Source organism: Podarcis liolepis, assembly GCF_965112155.1.
Source record: "Podarcis liolepis genome assembly, chromosome: 6".
Classification (NCBI taxonomy): domain Eukaryota; kingdom Metazoa; phylum Chordata; class Lepidosauria; order Squamata; family Lacertidae; genus Podarcis; species Podarcis liolepis.
In genome coordinates, this window is record NC_139559.1 from 13,830,328 (window position 1) to 13,841,416 (window position 11,089).

The window sequence follows — 11,089 nt, forward strand, 5'->3', positions numbered from 1 at the left end:
ATCTTACTGCCACACCCTTTGAGAATCACTGGTCTGTCTAATCTATAATATTTATAACCTGCCTGTCAGCTGAGATTGCAAGATGAGGGTTATGATTAAAACCCACACTAAGGTACAAAATAACTGGGGATGCGTCCATATGGAGGAAGGAAGCCTCTTCTGTCTCCTTGTGAATACTCAAGAGTAGACCCATTGCAATTAATAGATCTTAGTGGGTCTCCTCTAAATAGAACTCACCTTTGGCTACAGCCCTCTGTTTACAAGAGGACACATGCAAGACCACAAGGATAAAAATAAATTTCAGCATTTGTGCTTCCATCACCAAAGCTAATCACATGAGAAAGAGGAGGAAGGATGGCAGGGAGAAGAAAATGCATTTAATAAAAGTAGTAGGAGGAGAGGAAGAAAGAGAGAGGGACAGTCTGTGGTGTAATCACACTTCATCAGAGGGAAACAAAGTCTGGAGAGAGATGGATTGGTTAGTACCATATTCTCCTTTTTTAAAAGCAGATTTCTCTCAGCAGTTAGAATGTGCTTGTATTCAAGCAGATAGCCTGTGCAGCAAGGCAGTTTATGGCCTTCCCTTCCTATCCTTGTTCTCCTATTGAGTAAATGCAATTGCCCCTTCCCCCCTCATCTCTAGTAGTATTCATTCACTTATTATATTTCTTGGTGGCTTTTCTTACAGAGTATCCCAAAGCGACTTGCACATGAAAACCATTAGCACTTAAAAAGAACCAAGGGTCTGGGTAGAGATAAGGTTTAGCAAAGAAACTGGGAAGGTCTCACAGATAGGAAAGGTTCAGGTAGGTCTGACACAGTAGATATATATATATAAAAGAAAGAAAGAAAGAAAGAAAGAAAGAAAGAAAGAAAGAAAGGTGCTCCTGGAAAATTTATTTTTTTTAGATAGGAAAGGGATCAGGAGGACAGAGAGTCTGCCCCTGTTTTCTGCTATCAATCCCATCACCTCCCAAAGTTCAAGTTCTTATTATTTCAGCCTATTCCCTTCCCTGCTTCTCTGTACTTTCCAATCTTGGACTCCTTCCTCTTTAGTCAGTAGACCCAAAGAAGCTCCACACTCAAGAAATATTGGGTAAGACTAATTCTAGCTACTGTATTTTTCTCTCTCTAAGATGCACTTTTCCCCTCCTAAAAAGTAAGGGGGAAATGTGTGTGCGTCTTATGGAGCGATTGCAGGTTGCGCAGCTATCCCTGAAGCCAGGAGAGCAAGAGGGATCGGTGCGCACCGATCCCTCTTGCTCTCCTGGCTTCAGGGATAGCAGCGCGAAGCCTCTTCAGGGCAACGGGAGGAACGCTCCCCCTGCCCTGAAGAGGTTTGGCATGGCTATCCCAGAAGCCAGAACAGCAAGAGGGATTGCTGCTTTTGCTCTGCAGCACCCCTTCAGCAAAGCGGGGGGAGAAATGGAGCCCCTTCCATTTCTCCTCCCGCTTTGCTGGAGAGGCACTGTGCAGAGAGGGAGAGAATATTTTTTTCCCCTTGTTCTCCTCCTCTAAAACTAGGTGCGTCTTATGGTCGGGTGCGTCTTATAGAGCGAAAAATACGGTATATGGTGGAATGCCCCTATCTTCAAAAGAGTTTTTCTCACTCACCCCCCCAACCCCAACCCCCACCAGCTATCTCCTCCAATCTCTTCTAGTATGCAACTTGGTCAAAAAGCACAGCATCAAAAGGCGCGCCTGTTTGGGTTTTGTTTTTTTACACATTTCCCCTTTTCTCGCAAGCAGTGTGTTAAGGGGATATGGTGAAACCCAGAGCGGTATTCAGCTAATGCAAACTGTTGGTGCACAGATTTCTGCTTGTGAAATAAGACTTCCTTCCCTCTCCTCCATTGCACTTACCCTGTGCCCTCCCCAAATCTGCTCCAGGACATTGGGGGGACGACTCCTAGTACAGATTTAGAGGGGGGGGGGCGGGGAGGAGAGAGGGAGCATGCTCCAATGTGCAAGGAGAACTCATTGTGGTGATGGAACATTTGCTGAGCACTGCATTCGAGTCCACCCTCCATTTCATTGTTTATAACCACTGGATGAAAGGCAAGTTTCTTTCAGTTAAATGTACCTGTTCATTTTCCAGAATGCAAGAAGTTTAACCAGTGTGGCACATGCATCACTTTTGGCCAATGCCATGCGCTAAAGAATTACACCTTGTGGAAAGTTGGAGATTATGGAAGTGTCAGTGGGCGAGAGAAAATCATGGCAGAAGTCTATGCGAATGGACCTGTCAGGTACAGAAGCTAAACGTTTGTAGCCAGTGTCTGGGTAGTAACACATGAAAGCATGCAAGTAATTGCAGTTATTTCAAATAGCCTATTGCAGTGGTGGGAGAAAGACCGGTGGCTCTGTTTATCTGGTTTTGGAATTTGCCACGTTTATGTTATACTTTATTAAGCCAGTGCCATTTGACAACTGAGAACTTTCGTAACGCTTCAGAAGAGACCGGCACATCTACCCCATACATTTAAAGCACGGGACTTGCCCCCAAAGAATTCTGGGAACTGTAGTTCATTAAGGGTGCTGTGAATTGTAGCCCTGCGAAGAGTAAACTACCACTCCTAAGATTCTTTGGAGGAAGCTATGTGCTTTAAATGTATGGGGTGGATTTGATTTGTTCCATTGATACAGTGATTTGCCAAGTGATTGGACCAAGTAATTTGTCCATTGATTCAGTACATTGTCCAATTGATTTAGTGGCCTTAGGAATGCCTCAATTTGTTGATTATGTGGCAGCAGGTGACTAGCTAACAGGACAATAAGTTTTGAACTCCTAGAAGGAATGGTAAAGGTGGAAGCTGACTTTGGGGTGCACCGGGTAGCAGCTTTGATATTACTCACAAAGCTAGTTTGTTTCACTGGCAGAAGGAAAGGGTGAAGCTTCAAGAAAAAGCCTTGGCAATTATGGCTCCAACCTACCAAGGGGCAAGTTAAAGTAACCTCTGCTCCTTGCCGCAGCAGCTTTCTATTTAATAATATTATTAATAATAATTTTATTACTTATACCCTGTCCATCTGGCTGGGTTTTGCTCACGAGATAAAGCTTGAAGCTCTTGTATCAGGTTTTGACTTTTGCAGTGCTATCTAGAGTGGACGTTGAAAGTTTCAACTTATCAATAGCATCTTAAGGCTGCTTTAATGTCATTGTTCTGTATTCTTTAAAACAGCTGTGGGATCATGGCGACTTCAAAGCTGGAAGCATACACTGGAGGAATTTATAAAGAATATGACGCCCATCCCATGATAAACCACATAATTTCCATTGCTGGCTGGGGCGTAGAAAATGGAACTGAATTCTGGATCGTCCGGAACTCTTGGGGACAGCCATGGGTAGGAAGGACACAGCAGCCATAAATGAGACACGTGTGTGTGTGTGTGTGGGTGGGCCAAAGATTCACCAGTCCTGCTCTAATAGGAATTTAGCCCTTCATATTTGATTACAGCTTTTTGGCAGGCCCCAAGAGCTGCACGACTCTGTGTAGGTGCAAACCCTACATGTACAAAGATTGGGAATGTGTTTTGCAACTACTGTATAAGCACTTGGGGCAGAAATCTGCACCCGCTCCTACGTGTGAGAATCTTCTTCTGAATGCCACAGGATCACTTGCTGGAATGTTTGGGTGCAAGACCACCAGAGCTGATAAAAACCCCAATGGATTGTGTCCATTTAGGGATCAGGAAATGGTGTGATGCCTGGCAAGCCAGAGGCATTAGAAGGGTGTTGGTGTTTTAGCAATAGACCAGGCCATTTCGGGGGGTGGATTTTGGGACTTAAGCCCACCTTTTCCTTCCTTCTCTCTGGCAGGTAAATAAATAGTTGTGTGTCTGTCATGCAATACCTTACATGCAACATCCAAATATCCCACTGCACCAGGGATCGAAAAGGTGTGGCTTTCCAAAGATTGTTGGATCACAACTCCCATCATCCTTGATCACTGGGGCTGATGGGCATCCCAACAATACCCAGAGAGCCACAGGTTGCCTAATCCTGCATCATGCCTTTCTGCATGCTCTGGGGCAGATCCAAGACAATTGCCCTTATTCCTTCCAACTTGTACACAGTCAGTATTTGTTGGGTGAGGGTTTCCAGGGTGGCGGCAGCAGCAGCAGAAGAGTCACTTGAGCCCATGACTAATGCAGTTTCCCATCTTGCAGGGTGAGAAGGGCTGGCTCAGAATTGTTACGAGCGCCTACAAAGGAGGCAGCGGAGGGCACTATAACCTGGCTGTGGAAGAGGACTGTGCTTATGGAGACGTCATACTTTCTTGAATTCTGCAATGGATCACAGACCCCTTATTTGCACTCCTGATTTTGAAACGAAAGGTATCTGCCAGCAAGATTTCCCTCCTCGTGAAAGGGAAAGATCTATCTATATATTTGGCAACGCATGCTAATGGTGAAGCATTTGCAAAGATCAGGCTGCTTGTTTGCATATAACTTCTGCAGCAAAGGAACCTCTGTTGATTGCACACACGGAGAGAGAAACGGCATTTATTTCTTTTTTGCTTGGAAGCTTTCCTCGGTTACTATGATGTAGGTGAAAAGGACTTTGTGGTGTATGTGACGTATGGATTCCCATTTGGCTAAAGTGGGCTGAGTCTGTGTGTTAAGCAAAATGCTGGACCTGCAAAATACCTTAATGGTGTTTCCATGCAGCCAGTGCCTAGTTTAAATCACATTGCCTCGATTTCTGGACGCAGAGTTTGGGAAGAGCTGAAGGGGGGAGAGCATAGCAGGGAAGGGGGCAGAGCCTGTCCTTACTCGTTGCCTTCAATGCAGGCTTACTTGGCTGCGCATTGCAAGAGTTGCCTCTGTTGCTCCAGCCACTTTTGACTCTGGCCCCAACCATCACTTGTGGCCTCTGGAAGGCTGTGTATGACCAAGTAGCCCTTGATTTCCAGCTCCTCTCACTGATACTTAATTCTGTTCCCTGGAGAACCTCAGAACGAGGCTAATATCCCTGATCCTTGCATTCAGGTTCTGCAAGCATGGCACATCAGACTGTGTGTAGCATTGGCATACTGGAGATGCACAGCCCAGGGAAAAATCTATGCATTCAGTTTAAACACAGCCCACTATACGGGTTGGTTGCTACTGTGCATCCAGTATCACATTTCATTTCAAAGCCCCATTGAAACCAATGGGACACAACTTAAGCCTCAATGTCCGTTGAGTCACAGCTAAGTATTGGTGAATGCAAGTCAGTGCTTTCCTTTTTTTCCAGGGGTGGGGAGAAATTGTGCAGCAGTTGGGAGCAGACCAGTTGCAGAATTATATGCGAGATAATATAGGATTTTTGGCTACTGAACTGTTTACTGTGTGTGAGATACATGTTTTTAAATAGGAAATCTGCTTTTCCCACATTTGGGGATAATTCCTTCAGGAATGCTCACTACTGGGGGTGGGGGGGGAATTGCTCAACAACAATCCTGTGAGGGAGACGAGGCTGAGAAAAATGTGACCAGCCTCAAGTTGCCCATTGAGCTTCACAAGTGGGGATTTGAACCTGGCTTGTCCCAACACCCTCTAATTTGGAAGGTGGCAACATGATGCCTCTTGCAGCGCCCACAAAAGATCTCGGGAAATATTCTTTTAAAACTCCCTCGATGAAAGCCTGTTCGCTCTTGCTGCTCATCTCCTCTTTGCAGTAGCTCAGTCTTTGCGACATTGAGCATGCCCCCTTAAACATGCCCACATTTCATGGGGTCCTAGGATTGGACACCCGCCCTCCCTCCCTTCTGTCCTGAAAGGTGCAAAGGACACCCTGAGTGAGTGTGGCGATGGCTAATGTAAAGGTAAAGGTAACCCTGACCATTAGGTCCAGTCACGGACGACTCTGGGGTTGCGTGCTCATCTCGCTCTATAGGCTGAGGGAGCCAGTGTTTGTCCGCAGACAGCTTCCAGGTCATGTGGCCAGCATGACTAAGCCGCTTCTGGCGAACCAGAGCAGTGCACGGAAACGCCATTTACCTACCTGACGGAGCGGTACCTATTTATCTACTTGCACTTAGACGTGCTTTTGAACTGCTAGGTTGGCAGGAGCAGGGACAGAGCAATGGGAGCTCACCCCATCGTGGGAATTCAAACTGCCGACCTTCTGATCAGCAAGCCCAAGAGGCTCTGTGGTTTAGACCACAGTGCCACCCATGTCCCATGATGGCTAATGTAGGTGCCTTTAAAAAAAATAAATTGATTGGGGATGGTGAAAGGCCTGCACCGTGGCTCCCCTTCCTGCACTTTTTGAAGGGGTGGCCACTTTTGTGTCATGCCATGCCCCACGGGCACCCATGGCACTTTATCAAGATTCCAAATGTGCCCCCAGGCCCAAAGAAGTTGCTGCCCCCGTCTAACCTTTCCCTCTTCTGTGTACAAGGTGCTCTACAGCCTTTCCCTATTCTGTGAGTTGCTGCAGCCGTGCCATTGTAGCCATATGCACCTCCAAAGGTAGATGCCGGTGAATAAGAGGCCTGTGCTCTTGTTTTAAGTGACAAACTTAGGGACAATGTTTTTCTGTTGAAACATCCCAGAGATGGGAATGGAGAAGAAATAGCCAGAGGCCTGTGCTACTGATATAAAAATATAGTCCACGGTCTTCTTTTTTCAGTGTGCTATTTTTTATTTTTTTTACAAATTGTAACTAATAACAAAATTTGTACACGCATGACGATGTTGAAAATTAAAAAGGGCACGTTTTGCACCCTCACGTGTGCACCATACATGTCAATATCAGACCACCTCAGGCACTAGGAGGAATCTTCCTGCAAGTCTGTAATTATATTATATTATATAAAGTTGTGTAACATACATAACCCATCAAAAAAACAAAACAAAAAAGGGTATTACAAGATCTAGACCAAGACCAACAGAGTCAGAAACAAAAATGCAAGACACAGACACCACAGAATTTTTTTCTGATACATGCAGCAATTGAAAAACCAACCTTTTACAAAGCTATATACTGGCAAACACAGTAGGGACTTTCCCTTTGTTCTCGGAAATATTTGCATAAGCAATAAAGTTCCGCCAGTCTCTCACAAACACCTCTCTGTGTATTTCCTCTACTTAGACTTAATCTGCATTTAAGTTCCTCTCCCACATCCTTCAATTAGCCTCTTCAAGATCCATCCCCAAAGTGGCAATAAGTCATATGTGCAGCTACCAATAAATATCATACCTCATCATGGGACTGAAACTGCCTTGGTTGCACTGGTTGATGATCTCTGGCGGGCTAGGGACAAAGGTGAGAGCTGTTTCCTGGTTCTGCTGGATCTCTCAGCGGCGTTTGATACCATCAACCATAACATCCTTCTAGACCGTCTATAGGGGCTGGGAGCTGGGGGCACTGTCATACAGTGCTTCCGCTCCTTCCTCTTGGGCCGTGTCCAGAAAGTGGGCACTTTCTCTCTCACTTGTGGGGTGCCTCAGGGTTCCGTCCTCTCCACCATGCTTTTTAATATCTATATGAAGCCGCTGGGAGAGATCATCAGGGGGTTTGGGCTGGGTGTTCATCAGTATGCAGATGACACCCAGCTCTACCTCTCCTTTAAATCAGAACCAGTGAAGGCGGTGAAGGTCCTGTGTGAGTGCCTGGAGGCTGTTGGAGGATGGATGGCGGCTAACAGATTGAGATTGAATCCTGACAAGACAGAAGTACTGTTTTTTGGGGACGGTGTGGGTGCATGTGGGGGACTCCCTGGTCCTGAATGGCGTAACTGCCCCTGAAGGACCAGGTGCATAGCCTGGGAGTCATTTTGGACTCACAGCTGTCCATGGAGGTGCAGGTTAATTCTTTGTCCAGGGCAGCTGTTTACCAGCTCCACTTGGTACGCAGGCTGAGACCCTATCTGCCTGCGGACTGTCTCGCCAGAGTGGTGCATGCTCTAGTTATCTCCCGCTTGGACTACTGCAATGTGCTCTACATGGGGCTACCTTTGAAGGTGACCCGGAAATTGCAATTAATCCAGAATGCGGCAGCTAGACTGGTGACTGGGAGTGACCGCCGGGACCACATAACACCGGTCCTGAGAGATCTGCATTGGCTCCCAGTACGTTTCCGAGCACAATTCAAAGTGTTGGTGCTGACCTTTAAAGCCTTAAACGGCCTCGGTCCTGTATACTTGAAGGAGCGTCTCCACCCCCATCGTTCTGCCCGGATGCTGAGATCCAGCGCCAAGGGCCTTCTGGCGGTTCCCTCATTGCGAGAAATGAGGTTACAGGGAACCAGACAGAGGGCCTTCTCGGTAGTGGCGCCCACCCTGTGGAATGCCCTCTCTTCAGATGTGAAGGAAATAAGTAGCTATACTATCTTTAAAAAACATCTTAAGGCAGCCCTGTTTAGGGAAGTTTTTAATATTTAATGCTGTATTGTTTTTAACACTCGATTTGAAGCCACCCAGAGTAGCTTGGGAAACTCAGCCAGATGGGTGGGGTATAAATAATAAATTATTATTATTATTATTATTATTATTATTATTATTATTATTATTATTATTAAACGAGGATGGGTTTATCTTCCAAGTCTGTATCATCATCTGAAAATAAAGTTAGTAGAGTTAAGTTCTAGGGTCTTCTGAATACATAGCAGGTCTGTATAAACACGCACGTAAACACATCCTTTGGAAGGGCTCTATATTTGCAGGTCTGTACTATGTTTGTGCAATAAAATCTATGTTTAATAGACATGTTGCATGGCCAACACTGGACAGAACCTGACTGGGTTAGTCATAAAGGTTCAACAGACAACTCAAGATTAAATAATGACAATAGTAAATGCTGCTGGATACTGAGGCCAGGATAGCTCAGTTGGTTAGAGCATGGTGCTGATAACGCCAAGGTTGCAGGTTTGATCCCCGTATGGGACAGCTGCACTGCAGGGGGTTGGACTAGATGATCCTCCAGGGTCCCTTCCAACTCTACAATTCTATGACTCTACGGTGACTTAATTATAGGGAAAATTAGGTGCATGTTACCTACAATTGTATAGAGGCTGCAGAATATGGTTTTCTTGTGGCAGAATTTGGATTAGCTTTCCGTTATTTCACGCAGTCCTTCCAAGGAGCTCGACACATACCTAACCCAAATGACTGCTTTTAAAAATCAGCTTTCCTACAGCAGCCCCACTCCAGGGCTGCTATCCAAGGATTGCCTCTCCCCAGCGGCGTAGCATGGGTTGTCAGCACCCGGTGCAAGGCAAGTAATTTGCGCCCCCTAACCCCTAACCTGCCGCCGCTGCCAGCTTCTTCTTGCTGCTGCCTGGTCTGGTCTGGTGTGGTTCTCTCCCGCGCTCAGCGCTGCGCTGGGTGGCCACTGCACTGTCCCTCCCCCAGATAGTCCCTTGCTCTCTCTGGATCCGATTCGCACAGCCAGCACTGCAGTGAGAGAGAGTGAGTGAGCCAGGTAGGGGCAGAGAGCTGCGAGTGCGAGCGCGCCCCCCCCAGATGTTGCGTCCGGTGCGGCTGCCCCCCCTGCACCCCCCACGCTACGCCACTGCCTCTCCCCATATGGACCAACCTGGACCCTGCGACCATCATTTGTGTGCTGCCTCCACGTGAACTCTGGAAGGTGGCAACACATGAAGTGGCCTTTTCCATGGTGGCTCCCCATTGCTTATCTTTAGGCACCAGGCAAAGATGTTCCCAATTCACCAGGCCTTGGGCTGATCAAACCATTTACACCTGGCTCTCCAAACGAAACCTAACATGAAAACGCATTATTTTTGGCATAATATATACCCTTTAGTGTAGTAAACCAGATATGAACACACAGCAAACAACGGTAGTTGGCAGCGTGGGCAAAAATATTCCTGCATTGCAGGGGGTTGGACTAGATGACCCTTGGAACCCCTTACAACACTACAATTCTATGTACTAAGGAAACATGAGGGCATTTGTCAATTATCGCCCACACGAACTCTGGGTGCCTGACCCAGATGGGTTCTGTGCTGCAAGGGCACTGGAGCATTTGCAGAAGAATGCTTTGATTCACTGCTTGGCCCAGGGTGGCTTGATAAATTTAGCACTGTTGTTAATACTCCGGAAATACATAAATGATTATTAAACTTAAATCACCAAACGCCTCCAGCAGCATTTTTTATTTATTTATTTTGCTGCATAGGCGGCATATATTTAAAAGAAACACACACATGATGGGAGCCACACCTTATCCGTCACTGGGAAGCAATTCGTGGCCCCTTTAACCACAGTTCTCGGGATTACTGTACCGGGGCGTGTGCGCGCGCTTTAAATGCATGGCTGTGTCTTGTTTTCTATTGCTCCGCCTCGCCTCAAAGTCACTTGCCAGGATCAAAGATGCCCATTGTCGGGTGTTTAGATCCAGAGGGACGTGCTGCGAAAAACAAAGCAAATCCCAGACGTCAAGGCCCGGCCTTCCTGGAGTCACAGTTTTTCAAAGGCAGCAGTGCGCACCGCACTATGCAATGTGCCCATGCCTCGAAACCATGGTCTGTGTGTTCTGCACTGGAGAGGCGCTTGGGCATTCCGGGTTTGTGTGTGTTTGTTTTTTAAGCTTGCCAAGTTGTAGAGTTGGGAGGGACCCCGCGGGGCATCTAGCCCAACCCCCTGCAACCCGCGGGCATGAATGAGCTGATGCCAGCCGTGATTTGATGGTGCGTCTGGCGGTGATGAGATGCGCAGGTGAACCTCCCGAGGGCGGCGGCGTTCAACTCTTCCTGCCTCCCTCGACGGCCGCTCTTATCAGATGGCCAACCCCTCGTTTCGTAACCCTGGGCGAACCAGTCGCCCTTCCCGCGCCGGGGCGGCGCCGAAGCGGGTTATAAGGCGCGAACTTCGCCGCAGCTCCTCCACCCAACCGGCCCCGCGCGTTTCCGGCTCCCACCGCCATCCGCAGCAGCCGTCTGGCCGGCCGGGGCGCAGCTTTCGTTCGACGGAGCGGGACGAAGCGCAAAGAGCCGCCGTCGAGCCGGGACCATGGCCGGGCGCTGCCTCCGCCTGGCGCTTCTCCTCCTGCTGCCGCTCCTCGACGCCAAGGCCGGGCAGAGTTGCTACAAGCCGAGGATTCCCAGGCCCTACGCCGTCCGGTAAGAGCGCACTCGTCC

At 47.7% G+C, this 11,089-nt stretch overlaps 2 protein-coding genes across 2 annotated transcripts in view; one reads left to right on the plus strand and one right to left on the minus strand.

Annotated features, from left to right (window-relative positions):
• Positions 1–7,053, plus strand: part of CTSZ (cathepsin Z) — a 12,479-nt gene extending 5,426 nt beyond the window's left edge. Inside the window, exons 5-7 of the mRNA XM_083507686.1 lie at positions 2,099–2,249; positions 3,183–3,345; positions 4,171–7,053. Coding sequence (XP_083363812.1) covers positions 2,099–2,249; positions 3,183–3,345; positions 4,171–4,284 — 428 coding nt within the window. The 3' untranslated portion in view covers positions 4,285–7,053. The remainder of the gene's footprint in view (positions 1–2,098; positions 2,250–3,182; positions 3,346–4,170) is intronic.
• EDN3 (endothelin 3) overlaps positions 1–11,089 on the minus strand; it is a 527,748-nt gene that overhangs the window by 220,356 nt on the left and 296,303 nt on the right. The window lies entirely within an intron of this gene.